The 18,532-nt window shown below is 44.0% G+C and overlaps 1 protein-coding gene across 7 annotated transcripts in view; it reads left to right on the top strand.

The window, feature by feature from the left end:
• Positions 1–18,532, top strand: part of grin2bb (glutamate receptor, ionotropic, N-methyl D-aspartate 2B, genome duplicate b) — a 169,221-nt gene that overhangs the window by 103,754 nt on the left and 46,935 nt on the right. For all 7 annotated transcript variants that reach the window (XM_047578984.1, XM_047578986.1, XM_047578985.1 and 4 more), the window contains 2 exons: positions 13,707–13,821; positions 14,080–14,285. In XM_047578984.1, the coding sequence (XP_047434940.1) occupies positions 13,707–13,821; positions 14,080–14,285 (321 nt within the window). The remainder of the gene's footprint in view (positions 1–13,706; positions 13,822–14,079; positions 14,286–18,532) is intronic.

Genomic DNA, 18,532 nt, shown 5'->3' with positions numbered 1-18,532 from the left:
AAAAGACTTTGTGAAAGAAGGCCGGATCATCGTTATTCGTGGCATAAATGTTCCCAATTGTGTATAATTTATTAAAGATTGATGCCTGAATGATGATGTATCGACCTTCTGTGTCTGTTATCAATTTGTTTAAGGTAAACATGAGTCTCTTATGGACCAAAATTGAGACTCCTCTTTGTCTACTGTTGAAACAGGAAGAGAAAACTTGGTTAAAATTTGGATCTATAAGAGATTTTTTTTCTGAATCTTGTAGGTGAGTTTCTTGAATGAGTAAGATATCGGCTTGTAATTTGGAGATATAATCCATCATTTTAATTTGTTTGCCTGCGAGCGAATGCCATGCACATTCCAAGAGACAGTTAACTGCGACACTGAGATTGAGAGCATTCAGTCCTTCTTTGTATGTTGTGTTGGTAGAGGATTTTGTACGTCTTTACGGGGTCGTCTGCTGCTGTCAACATGAAAGGATGTACAGACAATGGAGAGAAATCAGGAGGTGAGTGTTGGAATACTTGATTATACCTGGTACAAACAATGTCATACAGACATATCAACAATAGCATCAGTTCCTGGAAAATGGATTGTTAACGTAATAACATTAGCACCACGAGAAAGGAAATTATTGTGTCGGAGATATGTGGAGGGGTGAAGGGGTGAGTGGAGGTAAGTGTGGAGGGCAGGGAGACATGGACAGAAGGAGAAGAAAGAAAGAAGAATAGCAGGGGGGGATGTATGAGGTGAGTGAGAAGGTAAGAGGAGTGACATACATTAACGTTTTGTGAGGTTTTTCTTTTATGTTTTTATTTATTTTTCCTATTCTAAGTATTTATATTTATATATAAAAATGTACAAATAACAAATATACATGGCTTATTTTTCGTAATACTTATCCGTCAGTAGAGCCAGGGGGTGATGTTTGCATCCCGGAACAGCTGACCGTCGATGTAAAGTTTGTCCACTGTAAGTGCGGCCCTCTTTCCTCTCTGCCGATGATCCTTGAGGATCAGGTACAGCACTTTACGCCTCTCGTTGATTTCTTTCAGGAACTGGTCGTTAATTCCGAAAGTGGTTCCTTTGAGTTCGCGTGCTTTGCTCTTTACAAGTACCTTCTGTTGAAAATGTTCAAATTTTGCAATGATGGGACGCGGACGGTTTCCTCCTCGGGCTCCTCGGATGCTCCAAGTTTCCATCAGACAGTCTGTCTCGCCCCCCACAGCCAGCTATGTTCCTGACCACACCTCCCTCATGTTCTTCTGCTGGAGTCTGGCCTCCAGCTTCCTCCTATAGGAATTCTTGCACTCCTTTAGTTTGTCCTGCAGTTGGTGCTGTACCCTCTGCACCTCCTCCTTGTTTCCAGACCTGAAGCCTGGACCGTCTCCGTTGGCAGTTTGAGAGCGGTGGTCATGAATTTTTAATCAGGGCCTCTGGATTGTCCGGGGAGCTCTCTGAGATCCCTGAGAAAATTAGGTTGTCCCGCATACTCCTTGATTGTATGTCCAGGACAGTCTCTTTCAGTTGTTTATTTTCTTTTTTGAGCTGGTTTACCTCCACTGAAATGGAGGTGACGTCCGCTCGCAGCTCGGTGTTATCTCTTTGAAGATTAGGGATCTGATCGTACGAAAACCCTAAGCTTGACTTGAGATCGTTGATATCCTGGTGCATAAGGCTTAGCAGATCTAGTTTTTTATTAATAGACTCAAGTACTGATACCTCAGCTGTTATTAGATCGCTTGTGTCCGTAAAGGAGTCAGCTTTCTTTCTCTTGGCCGGATTGTCAGAAAGCTCCATGACGCACCGCAGGTAGTACTGTTTTCTAAGGACTCCACTCTGGCGGTATTTCAGTGTTTTAATTTAGCCTCTTCGATTGCGAGTGGAGTTTGTGGATCTCTGTTGATGTTATCCTTTAAAGTCTTGATTTAATTGGTTTAATCGTGCAGCGTTATGCCGCCATGTAACAATTCAAAACCTCACCCGTCTCCCATCACACCGCGATCTCCCATCACACTCACAAGACTCCATTTCTGAAGAAAAAGCATGTTGCAACTCGTTTAAAGTTTGCTGCACAACATTTGGACAAGCCTGAAAAATAATGGGAGAACAGAGTCTGGTCAGATGAGAGCAAAATTGAACTCTTTGGATGCCATAACACACACCATGTTTGGAGGACAAAATACACTATACATCATCCCAAAAACACCATACTGGCAGTGAAGTTTTGAGGTGGGAACATCATGGTGTGGGGCTGTTTTTCTGCATATGGTACTGGCAAACTTAATATAATTGAAGGGAGGATGAATGGAAAAATGTACTGAGACATTCTTGAGAAAAATCTGCTGCCATCTACAAGAATCTCAGTTACACATTGAACAGATACAATGAGGACAATGGGAACAAAAATGAGGAAGAGCTACTTGGCGCCATGGTGAGTGTACGCCTGTTGCAGCAGCTCCTGAGTGCGTGCTTCTTGTGTGTGTTCTGTCCACCTTTCTCGTATTTCTTTTGTCTTTCTTTTCTTACCTAAGTTGGAAATTAATACTGTGCAGCAATGGTTTTTGTGAATCTTTTCACTTTTACTGCTACTTTCGTTACTCTTTGTAACGGAGGGTTACGCACAGAGCAGCATGGCCATTGTTTACACACGCGAGCAGCTGTACTGCGGCCCGGAGCCAGGCCTGCAATCCTGGAGGAGTTACAAAGGAGACGCCGTGGTTGCAGGGCTGGAAAGAAGGTGAACGCTAAGAAGAGGAGATACAAGCCAGCCGTTCCTGGGATCATCATGGGGAACGTTCGCTCTCTCGCAAACAAGACAGACGAGCTAGCGGCACTGATCAACACTCAGAGAGAATTCCGCAAGTGCAGCTTATCGTGTTTGTACGGAGACATGGCTGCACTCACACATCCCGGACCGCAGCATCACAACACCTGGCTTTGTATGTGCAGGCGGACAGAGACGTAGCTTCTAGTGGCAAGAAGGAGGGAGGTGGGGTTGCGCTGTATGTGAATGAGCGGTGGTGCAACCCTGGACACATCTATTCAATTCAATTCAATTCAGTTTTATTTATATAGCGCCAATAACAATACAAATCGTCTCAAGATGCTTCACAAAAACCAGCCTACAACCTCCAGAGCAAGCCTGAGGGTGACGATGGCAAGGAAAAACTCCCTTTTAACAGGAAGAAACCTTGAGCAGAACCCAGCTCATATGGAGGGGCCCATCTGCCGAAGGCCAGTCGGGTAGAAACAGAGAAGATGGAAATAAGAGCAGGAGAGACAAGATAAACAAACTTCTGTCATAGATACATGCATCAAGTTGAAGGAAACATGTAGGGTCTAGTAATAAAACAAATAGCTGATGATCTGTGACAGTTTGTGAGTATAACAGGAATCATGGGCAGGTTGGTGAATTGTTCATCTGGGGTAGGAGTGGACAACTGGAGGAGGCCATGATGACTGGGGCAGATGTAGTTTATGGAGCTCCACAGGTCTGATACACAGCACTACAGACAATGAAGACTGGGCTGGCTGATGAGGCCACAGCAGCAGATGTAGCTTAGAACTCCACAGGTCAGATATCTGCATGAAGGAATTTCTCTGGCCCCCCAAATGTGAAGCTACTAGCTGTAGGGTTGCATCCTTACTATTTGCCGAGGGAGTTCACGTCCATCATTGTGATCACCATCTACTTCCTCCCATCAGCCGACACCGAGGTGGCTGGTGACGCTGTGGGGGGCGAGACAGACTGTCTGATGGAAACTTGGAGCATGCGAATGAGCTTAACACGTTCTTCAACAGGTTTAGCTCTTGGACCCCTGTCTCCTCTACCCCATCTCTCCACACCTCCCCACTGCCTCCAACGACCCCGCATCTCAAGGCTCCTTCTCCTCCCCCTGCAGTGAGCCCTCAGACCACTAATACAGCCCCCCGCCTCCTGCTTGACTGTGACGACCGGCCAGGTGAGGAGACAGCTGAAGAGGGAGAGGAGAGGCTGAACCAACACAAAACTGCGGGACCTGATGGCATCAGCCCCAGGACACTGAGGACCTGTGCTGGCCAGATGTCAGCTGTTCTCCAACATCTCTTCAACCTGAGCCTCAGCCTGGAGAGGGTACTGCATCTCGGGAAGACCTCCTGCCTTGTTCCCGTTCCCAAGAAGTCATCTTCATCTGGCCTCAGTGATTACCGTCCAGTGACCCTTACATCCCATTTGATGAAGGTGCTGGAGAGGTTGGTGCTGGCCCACCTAAGGCCACAGGTGAGATCGTCTTTACACCCCCTACAGTTTGCCTACCAGCCAAGTCTGGGGGTGGATGACACTGTCATCTATCTACTGCAGCGAGCTCACTCACACCTGGATGGTAGTGGAGGCTCAGTGAGGATCACTTTGTTTGATTTGTCCAGCGCCTTCAACACCATCTAGCCTTTGGTGCTGGGTGGGAAGCTGCGGTCGATGGGTGCTGGTGCATCCACTGTCTCCTGGATCACTGACTACTTGATAGACAGGCCACAGTTTGTGGGAAGTGTCCTGTCTGATGTGGTTGTGAGTGGTGTGGGAGCCCCACAGGGGACTGTACTCGCTGCGTTCCTGTTCACCTTATACACCACTGACTTTCAGCACAACTCAGAGTCATGTCACATCCAGAAATTTTCTGATGACTCTGCAGTTGTGGGGTGTATAAGCGGTGGACGAGTTGAGGAGAAGTATAAAGGACTGGTGGACAGATTTGTGAAGTAGGCTGGAAGGAATCACCTGCTGCTTAATGTGGACAAGACCAAAGAGGTGGTGATTGACTTCAGGAGGAGGGGAACAGCTCCTCAGCATCCTTGGCAGGGATGTGGATATGGTGGAGGAGTACCTAGGAGTGACCATCGACAACAGACTGAACTGGAAAACCAACAGTACAGCTGTGTACAAGAAGGGCTTCAGCAGACTCTACTTCCTGAGGAAGCTGAGATCCTTTAATGTGTGCAGTAAGATGCTGGAGATCTTCTATCAGTCTGTTGTGGCCAGCACCCTTTTCTCTGCTGTGGTCTGTTGGGGAAACAGCATTGCAGCCAATGATGCCAACAGACTCAATAAACTGATCAGGAAGGCTGGCTCTGTCATTGACTGCACACAGGAAACTTTTGAGGTGGTGGTGAAGAGGAGGACACTTAACAAACTGTTATCAATCATGGATAATCCTGACCACCCTCTCCACCAGACAATAGACAGACAACGGTGCTTCTTCTCCAAGAGACTCAGACAACTCCGTTGTCTCAAAGAATGCTACAGGAAATCTTTCCTGCCTCAAGCCATACGCCTGTTCAACTCCTCACCTGCATGTGACAGGTACATTATTTCTTTTCCCTCCTTGTATACACTTTTTGTTTCAATTCACTTATTTCTATAATTCTGTAAATAACGTGTATATAGTAGATTGTGTTTTTTTTTTCTGTTATATATATATATATATAGTATGTATGGTGTTGAGTGCCTGTACTTTGCTGCTGCAACGGTGAAATTTCACAGTTTGGGATTAATAAAGCATCCATCCATCCATCCATCCATCCATCCATCCATGAGTAGTAGAACTAACTTCAAAATCTCCAGGATAGTCCTAACCAACTCCAAACCCCTATTCCACTTTAACAAAAATATATAATGTTCCACTCAGCAAGAAGTAAACAAAGTGTAACTCTTAACTTAAACTGCCGTCATTCACAATTGAGTATTATAGGCCCCTAAGTTTAACAATAATTAAGGGGGTAGTGTAATCCAACATGGATAATTGACATAACTTAAATCTGTCTACATATCTGTATGTATTCATAGAAAGATACGACATTTACCTCTATGGTACGCAATATGATGCCAGTTGGGAGAAAAAAAGTTTAGAGTGGTTTTTTTGTCATACAATAGACATAATAAACATAATCAAAAAAAAAATTTCAAGAAATATTGTTGAGGGGGTACTTTTTGGGGTGTGTTGCCTTGAGGCAACACTGTACCATAATGGTAAGAACTGAAAAGTATTGACTTACTTACTGTAAACTACTCAATAGACTCTATAATTTGAAATCATTGACACACAAACTGATAAAATGTTAAAAAGTGCTCTTTTCACACTTTGCATGAACTATTTTGCAAAAACAAATAAAAACAAAAAAAAAACTACTTATTATAACTTTTGCAAAAGCAAAAAAGTTGGCACATTCCACTGTTTTATCTGAATGCTTATTTTCAGTTTCATGACTGTTGGCCAGTCTCTGTGTTGCCTTTTGGTGTGATGCTGTCACTTTGGCTCACTGCTTATGGAAATGCATGAAGCAGTTCTTCTCAGCAGTGAAGCATAGATAAGTGACACACTTGGAACACTACACTCTCAGCTGATGAGGCTGGACCTCTGCACTTCTTCTCAGCCAGGTGTACCTCAACATGATGTGATGGTCTCCCCCTCTTCTTCAGGATTTTCTGCTCATCGCAAAGACAACTTGCAACTTCAGCTTTGTAGTTCAGCAAGCTTTACACATCTTTCTTCAGGATCCTGTAGTCTCTGCAGTACAAGAGCCACGCATTCACTAGAGTGAAATCCATCATGTGGAACACGATCTTGTGGTACCATTTCCTTGACCTTGTGGTGACCCACAATAGTTAGCATAGTAAAGACATTCACCCAAATCCAGAGGGCCTGTACCTTTAAGAGTTCTTAACCTTTAAGAGTTAGAGTTTACGGTTGCTTAGCAACCAGAGAGTTTATGACAGTTCTGGGTAGCAGAGAGTTTATGCCGGTTTCCTAGCAACCTTATGTTTTCAGTGTATTAATTGTGTGTAGAATAAACAAACTCAATTCACCTCAGTCTCCAGTCTGATCACTGTTATTTACATTCCCACAACTGGTGACCCCGAGAATATGAACATGTCTGATGGCGAAGGAAGCAGACACAACACCCCAGCGGCGCTGGGACCGAGGGAGGTTAATGACATGGTTAATGTCAATGCCAACATCTATGCTGCGACCGTTAAGTTGCCTGACTTTTTGCAGCAAAACCAAGAGCCTGGTTTCAGCACATCGAAGCCCAGTTCCAGTGGAGGGGAATAACTCAGGACGTTACGAAGTATTTCCATGTTGTGGCGGAGTTAGATGCTTCGACGATGGCCAGACTAATGGTGCTGCTGGAAGCGCCACTGGCTACCGGAAAATACGGCACACTGAAAATATTCCTTTTGAGACTCTTCGAACTGTCTGAACTGGAGAAAGCGGACCACCTGCTGTCTCTCAACGGCCTCGGTGATGGCAAACTGTCGGAATGCTGGCTGTGTTGGGCTCAGCCGACCCCCTCCTTTTTACGCACATCTTTCTGCAGCAACTCCTTGCGCCTGTGCACACTGCTCTAGCCACTTCACCCCTCTCCTCCTCCAAAGACTATCATTGTCTGGTTTCAACTCCGCAGACATTTCTGGAGGACGCTCATAAGCAGCTATGAGCACTAGCCTTGCATGTAAGCTGCTGTTCATTACTGACAAGCTGTCCGGCCGACGTTTGCTGGTTGATTCGGGCGCTCAGCGTAGAATTCTGCCAGAACAGACTGTGGACACCATGGCTGGCAGACACGGCCCCAGGTGGATGCAGCCAACGGCACGCCCATACGTACCTATGGCACCAGGTATGTGGAGGTGTCTTTTGGTGGGCGGCGCTTTGGCTGGGATTTCATCATGACTGCTGAGTCTACACCACTCCTGGGCGCGGATTTCTTCAATCTGCTGGTTGATGTTACAAACTGACGACTCATCGATGTCGTTTCTTTTGCATCAAACCCCTGCACACTTCGGGGGGCTGGAGCACTCTGCCCATCGAACACGCTTGCCACTGGAGACCCATATCAACGCCTCCTCTCCGAGTTCCCTGACCTCACCACACCCACGTTCTCATTTGCAGTGGCTAAGCACGGTGTGGAACACCACATCACTACTGTGGGTGAACGGGTTTATGCACGGGTCCGCCGCCTCGACACAGCCAAGCTGGCAATTGCAAGGGAGGAATTCGCTACAATGGAATGTCTTGGCATAGTGCACCGCTCAAACAGCTCATGGGCCTCCCCCTTACACATGGTTTCTAAAGCTGATGGTGGATGCCGCCCCTGCGGCGATGGCCTTTTCGAGTTCCTGCGAAAGCTTTTTGGACTCAAAGGGGCGGCACAGACATTTCAGCGTCTGATGGACTCGGAATGCTACAGGATATGTCATTCCCATTTGTTTACTTAGACAACATTCTTGTGGCCAGCATGTCTGTGGAGGAACACCTGACACACCTCCGGCATCTGAAAGGCTCAGCGAACATGGACTTATTGTCAATCCAGCCAAGTGCCATTTTGGACAGTCGTCCATCACGTTCCTTGGACACCACGTCACCCCACAGGGAGCAGTTCCTCTTCCTGCCAGGGTGGAGGCAATTACCGTTTTTCCACGTCGGACCTCTGGACTGCAGTCGCTGACACCTGGGGGTGAAGCTCCACTGCACTACGGCATACAACCCGCAGGGCAATGGACTGTGTGAGAGGTTTCCTCATGCCATGAAAGCCTCCCTACGGGCCAGCCTTACAGGCAGCAACTGGGTTGATTGGCTTCCATGGGTCATGCCTTGTCTTCGCTCTGCCCCCAAGGAAGACCTCCAGACCTCATCAGCTGAGCTGGTATATGGCCAACCACTGCGGGTCCCGGGGTAATTTCTCCCACATACAACACCTCCCTGGTCAGCTGACTCTCATTGGGCTGACACTGTCCCCAAGGACCTGCCGTTGGCCAAATATGTTTTCATCCGCCACGACAGTCATAGGACCCCACTACAATGGACCCTTCCGTGTCTTGGAGTGGGGATCTAAGAACTTTGTAGTGGACATGGGGGGCAAACCAGAACGGATTGTAATAGACTGTCTTAAACCTGCTCATTTGGACATGGAAGAGCCGGTGGAGTTGGCGCAGCCCCCACAGTGGGGACACCCCTCTGCTTTGGCTTCTGACCCTGCCCCTGCTCCTCCCCTTTCCCTCAACCCCCCTCTTGCTAAGTGCAGCCGTTTTGGCTGCAAGATCCGACCCCCACCCTGTTGATTATTTCTTGAAGACTGTTCACTGTTTGGGATGTTGAACTATGTTGATTGATGTAGAAGAGCCATAGAAAAACTCAGGATTCATTCTATAAATGGAGGGGATGTGTGGAAAATGTAACCAGTGTGCTCTATTACAGCTAACATCATCATCATCATGTATCTAGATTAAACGGTAGAGAGGAAAAGAAAATGAAGATGACTGGTATGCTTGTACAGTATATATACCTAAATAAACAATACCACAATGTCATGTCTTGGTGATTCCATAATGATGACATAATGATAATGGTACAGTGTTGCCAGAAAACATTTGCATTTTAGCAAGTTTCCATTACTTAATTCAAAAAAATAAAGTTCATTGAGCTACTGGAAAGTAAAGCATACCCAACTATTATTATGGCTTTTTTTTTTTTAAGAGTTTTTTTTTTTTGTGCTGAGAAATGGTGGAGCTGATCCTTATGGGGCAGTCTGCGAAAAGGGATACAGTAATGCAGCCAGAGAGACACGTGACGATTTCAAACACTGTTATTGGTTCCTTATGGCCTGCCTCTTTTTTTTTGCATCATAACGGTTATGGGTATGTTGCCTAGAGGCAACATTGTACCATAGAGGGTAAGAAGGGAACATCTATAAACAACAATGACTGAAAGAAATGTGCACAAACATGTGCCTATTCAAATTGAATCTTAATATTGATAAGGACTCTTCATAATGTAACATATTCAGTACCAGTTAAGAGCAGCAAGAGTCTATTTATTATGCAGAAGCGTTAAGCATCTGAATGTACTTTCACCTCGTCAACCGATCTGAGGCAAATGTGGGTGCCATCATTCTGGACGATACGGAGCCATGCTGGGAATAATAACAAGGGGCGGAGACCCTTCTCATACAATTGTTGTTGGTTTTCTTCCAAGGCTACAGTCTATTGTCGTGGTTACCGACAGTTTGTTGGAGACCATTCAGTTCGGTCAGCGAACGAAGCTCCGATGGCAGAGTCGACCTGCGTCCGATAACATGGCCACTAGCTCAGACTTGTTAATAGCGGCAGTTTCTGCATCTAATTTCTCTGGCACTTTAATAGGTTTATGCATCTTGACTTATAAAATGTGTCAGTAAATAACAAGGCAAACGTGAGGAAGACTATCCATGGATTCAGACTGGTTAACAAAGGGTGGGGGTACAGATAAGCAACTATGTAGTGGGAGCCCGAGGTAAACACATCTAGTCCATACCTGTAAACTGGAAGTCCAGAACAGTTTCAAATAAAAAGAAATATCACTGACAAAACAACCGACAATAGAATACAAAAGTTGCAAATATCCAAATACCATCACAGAAAATAGTTTCTGTCAAAGGACTCCTGTAATAACATAACTGAATGACTGAATGAAAGTCTACAGGATACAGACTGTAACTGTCTACGGATGAAAATAGACGGTGGACTTGTCATTTAATTCACCTTGATAACTAAGCTTGCCAAATGTTCAAATTTTTAGGCAGCCACTGGAAAGAAAAGTAGAGATCAGTACTTCAATAGAGATCAGTAGGCAAGACACAGCCTGTGGAAGGTCACTGTACTCAGCTCTTATGCTCTTGTTCACATTTTAAATGAGAGAGCGCTCTTTCTGATAAATGGCCCCTCTCTCTTCAGACTCCACAGCTAGCTGTCTGATGTCTTTGCTCAACAGGAGTCCTCACAGGCCCAGATCACATGGAGCTCCTGCAGACTCACTTATTAAAGGTTACAGCTCAAAGACACATCGTTCCTGTGTGTAGTCCACATTGCTGTATGTGTGTGTTTATGTTGTCAGAGCTGTGCCACTAGCAATAAATTACTCAACTGAATTAGAATGAAATTATTTAGGGGTTTGATGTTTCAAAACATTGTCAAAATTGTGCCCTAAGTGTTAATATTTTGTGTGGCCACCATTATGTTCCAGTACTGCATTAACTCTCTTGGACATGGGGTTAACTAGAGCTTCTGTTGGAGGGTTGGAAAAATACAGGTTAAATGTTACACAACATATTCTTTCTTATCCTCTTCACCAAATAGTAGGTGGAAGGTCCCACAGATAGGGCATGAAGTCATCCAACACCAACTTCTTTGTTATGACTAGTTAAATTCCAATGAGGCTGACAGCCTGTCTCTCTAAAAAGGTTGTCTCCATTCTAGGACAGGATCTACTGTATAAAAGTGAATGCAATGTCACTATCATCAGTTGATTCTGTGGTTGCTGTAGTGCATGTTTTGGCTCCTTGCTGCAAGTAAAACTTTTAAACGAGACTCCAGTGACTCTGTCATTTTTGATAAAAGAATTCCCGTAACAACATGGTCCTTTGACACAGATCCCAACAGCCTTTCCTCCGTCCAGGTTTTGAGCACTGATACCATGCATGGGAGAGTCTAGGTTTCCTTTTCCACTCTTGCATGACAACATCATGGAGCTGATAGATGATAGAGACCTTATCAACCCTTATCAACCCTACTGAGCATCTGTGGGGCAGGTGGTCCTCCACCACGTTTAGGTCTGGAGACATGCTTAGCCAGTCCATCACCCTTACCTTCAGTTTCTTCAACAAGGCAGTGGTCATCCTTGAGGTGTGTTTGGGTCGTTATCATGTTGGAATACTGCCCTGCCGCCCAGTTTCCAAAGGGATGGGATCATGCTTTGATCATGCCATGCAGTATGTCACAGTACACTAACAAGTCACATGACAACGAAGAGGGAAAATGGCTAAATTTAGGTTGGGGCACAATTTGAACATTTTGACTTAGGGGTCTACTGACTTTTGTCGTGGGGGAGATGTGTCATACAATACAATGCAAGAGGGAAGGCGGGGGAGCTGCATTTCCTCATTAAAATATTACATTTAAACCACATACTTTCTACTATTGTGCTGATTTCTGTCATTTTATCTTAGATACAAGCATTTTTTTCAACTCTTATTTTTAGGGGTGCTGGGACAAAGGCATGTGCCTAGCTCGTGCCTATGTATTTATATATAATTTATATATGGATGCATGTATACTGTATAGTTTCACATTCGTGCCTTACAGTGGCAGAGAATTTGTGACTGTTCAGCTTTATTAAATGATAATTAAATGGCTCTGAAGTATGGTTGAAAATTTAAAAAAAAAAAAGGGAGACTGTGACCATGCCATTGATGATTCACTGCCTCAGTAACTAAAAAATAAATTCCTTCACAGCCACTGATTAGTGGAGGAACAGTTGGTGAGCAAGGCACACACAAGTGCTGCATATACAAGTGATGAAGCTGCGTGAGGTTTTGTTAAGAGCACATCTAAGTAGTTTTTAGGTTTTTTTTCCTACTTCCTCCACCAGAGTCAGAGGGGAAGAGCTAACATGAGGAGGGATCAAACAGCACATAAATGCTACATCAGTAGTACAGGGCTACAAAATGATAAACAGAGCAGCCTTCCTCTGCTGTAAATTCACAGCATGCATCAGTCTTTCTAAAGGCAAAGGTTAATATGGATATGTGAATCCTATTGATGTGTGGTTCGATGTGCTGCTCAGAGGTTAGATAGAATGATGGCTCTGACAGTGAAAGACAGTATAAGGGAAAGTCAGTAAACACAAAGGTTTAGACTGAAAAATTCTCCTTTCTTTCGCTCTCTCCATCTCTCTCTTTTAACCAGCCTCTTTTTGGTGAGATTACTGTCCCCATGGCAACACAGCTGATTGCATGAAAATTGCTGCGGTTGTGGGCCCCATGGCAACTCATTAAGAGCCACCCTGCATCCTTATGTTGCGGTATTCTGTATGTTCACACATGTCATCCTGTCATGATGACGCATGCACTTGTAGGGTGGGTGCTGACCATGTGGGTTGTCATGGTATCCGGATGGCAACAAGTTGGATCTCTGAATCCTCCATCCACACCATCTTGATTTTTTGCTTACCTATTCAAACCTGTGGTGGGATATAAATATAGTTAAAGACATTACAGATAGAGGCACTAAATGTTCCAGTGGGAGCTACCCGTGATAAAGTCTTGGTTCAGTTTCAGGTACACTGCTTGTGTGTTTTCTGCATTTTGTTTAATTCTCTTGTGAAAAGATTCATTGTGTTATTTTTCACACTGTTGACTTGGTTGGAGATGGCAGTGCTCGGTGCATCCTTTAGAATCTGCACATACACACTCAGCTCCATACTCCTTGCGTTCAGAGAAGATATTTATTTCTCCTGTGGATTGTTTCAGAGCCAGAGCGTCTCCATGGAGATGGCAGTCCACAGATGAGGATGAGGAAGAGTAAGGAAAGGATACAGTACAGAGAGGGGGAGAGAGAGAAAGCGAGGATTTCAGCTTATCTGCCACTGTTGTACATTTGTTCACACACACACATGCACGCACACGCACACACACACACACACACACACACACACACACACACACACACACACACACACACACACATATATATAATGTATTCACAAAACAGGTTAATACATTTTCTTCCATCTTTCATTCCTGTTTTTTTGTTGCTCTCTCTTCAGCCTCCCTTCCCTTATGCCATAATGTTTCAAACTGGGTCAGCCTTTGTTTACTTTCAGACAAATGTCAATATTTCTAATTCAAACTGGACTTCTTCTTCTCAGGTACCTTATGAATGTAACATTTGAAGGTCGCAACTTGTCATTTAGTGAAGAAGGCCACCAGATGTTTCCCAAGTTGGTCATCATTCTTCTGGACAAAGATAGACAGTGGGACAGGGTAAATCTCTCTTCTCTTCTCTTCTCTTCTCTTCTCTTCTCTTCTCTTCTCTTCTCTTCTCTTCTCTTCTCTTCTCTTCTCTTCTCTTCTCTTCTCTTCTCTTCTCTTCTCTTCTCTTCTATTCTCTTCTCTTCTCTTCTCTTCTCTGGTTTTCTGGTTCATAGTTTTTACTCTGTCACTTTTTCATTTGGAGTGTCTGAAGTACCTATTACAGTAGCCTGTATGTCACACAGTCCTCCTCCACACTTGCTCATCCAGGTTGGCAAGTGGGAAAGAGGCTCATTGACGATGAGGTACCATGTGTGGCCACGCTTTGAGCTATACTCCACAGAAGAGGAACGGGAGGACCACCTGTCGATTGTGACTCTAGAAGAGGCACCGTTTGTCATTGTGGAGGATGTGGACCCACTCAGTGGAACCTGCATGAGGAACACCGTGCCATGCCGCAAACAGCTCAAACTCAAGTGAGAATTTAAATTCACTCCAAAGCATTCTATTTGCAGCCATATTGATTTTCACAACTACAGCTACATCGGTACCTATTATTGAACTGTTATTGAACTGTTATTATAAATTTAGGAACATTCTGTGCTTGCAGTGTTCGGTAGTGGCTGTCCCCTCTCTCTCTCTGCAAAGAAAAAAGTCTCTCTGTCCTGTGATTGCCTTGATTTGTTTCACATCTGCTATCATTGTCTTGGTTTCATTCTTCCTTCTTCCCCCGCCTCTTCACTGATCTTTTTGCTATCCAGTGAATTTTCTTTATTGGCCTCCCACCTGAAGTCTCTGGAGGGTGTTCTACATCTTCTAGTTCCATTTTTTTTTTCTTTTTTTTAATTGATATATCTTTCACACTGCTGTTTCTACTACTCTCCTCTTCTTGCACTTTATCTCTGTCTGTCTCTCTGACCCTCCCTTACAGTCTTTCATACAACATTTCAAGCAATGCTCCACAGACATATCTGGAATTTCTTTTCAGACAATAGTACTCCATGAGCAGGTGTGCAGAGCTGTATTGAGTTATCCTTGTATGCACAAAATCAGAAATATGCAGCTACAACCTTAGTGCCAGATAAATAAATTTACTTTATTACATGTTGCAAATTGTGAAGGTTGTTCACTTGCAGGAGTTGCATTAATAAGCCTGCAGTTAGTATAAATAGAGGTAGACACCATTGTGTGAATATATAGTGATCAGACGAACACATTTGTCCTTGGTGTGGTACTGGCAACATCCAGTAACTGTGCAAAAGCTTCCATTGTGTTATGACTCACAGATGTTACCCACCTGTATCTGTGGCTGTGTGCCCAAATAACACATTGACAGTTTGGTTAAATATTTGACTTAGGGTATGTGATTCTAAATCTTGCGTTATTGTACAGTATGGATAACAATTTTTATCTTATAAAAGCAATCTCAGAAATGTTTTTTTAACTAATTTCTGCATTGTAGATACATACTGACATACTGAAGACTACAAATATACGAAACAAGATATGTGAAATTATGTAACAAAGAAAAAAATATTAAATAACTCTAAATATGTTTTATATTTTAGATTCCTCAAAGTAGCCACCCTTTGCTTTGTTGACAGCGCTGCAAACCCTTGGCCTTCTCTCAGTGAGCTCTACGATGAAAAGCACTACGATGAAACTTGCTCACATGAGGACCACCCCAGGAAAGGAAGACCAAGAGTCACCTCTGCTGCTGAGGATAAGTTCATCTGAGATGTCAGGCTCAGAAATCACAAGTTAACAGCACCTCAGATTAGAGCCCTGATAAATGCTTCACAGAGTTCTAGGAGCAGACACATCTCTACATCAACTGTTCAGAGGAGACTGCACGAATCAGGCCTTTATGGTTGAATAGCTATTAAGAAACCACTAATAAGGAAAAATAACAAGCAGAATAGATGTGTTTGGGCCAAGAAACAGTGACATGCCATCCTATCTAGTTTGCGTTTAGTTGGACCATCATTTATTTTTCAACAGGACAATAACCCTAAACACAGCTCCAGGTTGTGTAAGGACTATTGGACCAAGAAGGAGAGTGATGGAGTGCTGCCCCAAATAACCTGGTCTCCACAGTCACCTGACCTAAACCCAGTCGAGATGGTTTAGGATGAGATGGACTGCAGAAAAAAAGGCAAAAGGGTCAAGAAGTGCTCAGCATGTCTGGGAACTCCTTCAAGATTGTTGGAAAACCATTTCAGGTGACTACCTCATGAAGGTCATGGAGAGAATGCCAAGAGTATGCAAAACAGTAATTAAAGCAAAGGGTGGCTATTTTTAAGAATCTATTATATAAAACATGTTTTCAGTTATTTCACTGTTTACTACATCAGTCCATATGTGTTTATTCATAGTTTTGATGCCTTCAGTGAGAATCTACAATGTAAATAGTCATGAAAATAAAGAAAAAACATTAAATGAGAAGGAGTCTCCAAACTTTTGACTGGTAGTGTATATTTATATAGCATCAGTAGTGTCAAGATTGTCTCAAGGAACTTTACAACAGCCTGAAACCCCTGAAGCAAGCACAAATGTGGCTGTGGAAAGGGAAAAACTCTCATGGGCTGAAAAGAAATATGACAACAAAAATCATCTAAATTATAGTATGGCTCATTATTTTATGTTTTAAATATCAGTTTTTGTGTAAAAATGTACACCTTTATTGTCATTATACAGTGTACAACGAGATTGGAGAACTTCTCATTTTTTAGTGCAAAAAACACAATACTAAAAAATATTGAAAATATACAAAATTAAATATATATATTTCATTGCAGCAGTGGAAAAAGTGTAGCAGCATTGGTAAAGTGTAAACGTGTAAACATGTATCGCACAAGGTTTTTTTAATAGACGGACATAATAGCAGCATAAAGAGTCAATGTAGTTTCAAGTCTTGTATTGCACATTGTATATTACGCAGATTGTTGCATGTGAGATTTCAGGGCGGCGATGGTGATGGAACTGTTTTTCACTCTGTTTGTCCGTGATCTAATACATCTGTAGCGCCTCCTAGAGGGCAACAGCTCAAACAGCTGAGAACCGGGGTGTGAATTGTCCTTGATGATGTTGCGAGCTCCGCTGAGGCACCATGTGGTGTAGATGTCCATCAGAGAGGGGAGAGGGCAGCCAACAATCCTCTAGGCTGCCTTTACTGTCCTCTGTAGCCTTGCTCTGTCTACTTTGGTGCAGCTCCTGTGTCATGTGGAGACATAGTACGTTAGCAGGCTCCCTACAGAGGGGTGGTAGGCAGGTGGGGATGACTGCTTGGACCAGGGAGAGGCTGAAAATCCTGCAGAAGGTTTTGGGCACATACTCTGAGCACCTTGCCAGGTACTCTGTCTAGGCCAGCAGCCTTCCTGGGGTTCACTTCCAGGAGCACACACCGCTGTAGAGAGCTCTGTCGCCTGACCTGAAGGCAGTGTCATGGGCCCTGAGGAGTGAGCGGACCTGGCTGGTCATCCAAGGTTTCTGGTTTGGAAAAACCCGAATGACTTTCCACAGATACTATTCCCATGCAGAACCTGATGTAGTCCAGTACTGTCCCTGTCAATGTTTCCAGGTCCTGGTGTTTAAAAAGGTCCCACTCTGTGTTTTGGGGGCACTGGTCTTTTTAAAGTCTCCAGCTATAATGTGAATGCCATCAGGGTGGGCCCACTGTTCATCGTTTATGGCGTTCTGCAGGAGAGAGAGCGCTGTGTTAGCATTAGTGTCTGTTGGAATGTAAACTGCAGTGACAATCACTACCGTTAACTCTCTGGCCGGCATCTAACAGACATGTATTCAGTGTCGGGGGAACAGTGCTTCTCTATAACCATGCTTAGACTTAGACAGACTTTAATGATCCATGAGGGAAATCATTTGTCACCAGAGCTTTGTTGCACATTAAAGTAAATACTCATAAAACCACAACAAATGTGGTTAAATTAAAGTAAAATAAAAATAAGCAGTGTAATAAAAAAAAATATACAAACGTAGTTGGCAAAATAGTGTTGAAGGTGATGTGGATGTTTGGCCAGTGGCACACAGTCTATCGATCCTGCTATCGAAGACCTCATGTTCCCCGAGAGTACAGATGGCACCGCCAACCTGAAGCTCCTTCTCCGCTCCTCCACCGCCAACTCCAGCCTGGCATCCAAAGCACTTCTTCTGAAGTTTAGCGGGAGTCTCAGGCCTCACTCCGGGAAGCTCAGGGGACAGTGCTAGCAGTCAATAGCAGGAAGACACCAGCGAACACAACGGCCGTTCCTCCACAGCCAATGACACAGCCAAAAAACAAAAAGTTTAGAAAAAACTAAATAAAAAATAAAACAGCACAAAAAGACAAAAACTACCAAAAACCATTTGATTGGTTCAAGGCACAGAAAAACAACAAGTCAGACAAGCAAACAACCATTAACACGCTAAGAATAACTTAAAAAAGGTTATTCTTTACAAAGCTACTCTCGACATGTTGACACTCTTTCAGGCGCATTTTTCAAAAAAACAAAACAAAACAACCTTCATGCATTTAGATACAAAGCCCCCCTCCTCCGCATTTACTGGAGTCCTCCGTCCGTAATGATGAGAACACAGCAGTCTCAAATGTAGCGTTTTCCCGCAAGCTGTAATTCCAGTTTGTCCATTTTGTGGGTGCTGGATCTGGCACTGGTGAGGTACAGGCTTGGCAGAGGTAGCTTGTGTGGTTGGTTCTTTAGCCTTAGCA

This window comes from Mugil cephalus, chromosome 2 (genome assembly GCF_022458985.1).
Source record: "Mugil cephalus isolate CIBA_MC_2020 chromosome 2, CIBA_Mcephalus_1.1, whole genome shotgun sequence".
NCBI lineage: Eukaryota > Metazoa > Chordata > Actinopteri > Mugiliformes > Mugilidae > Mugil > Mugil cephalus.
Note: the sequence above shows the minus strand (reverse complement) of the source record. Positions and strands in the feature narration are given on the sequence as shown.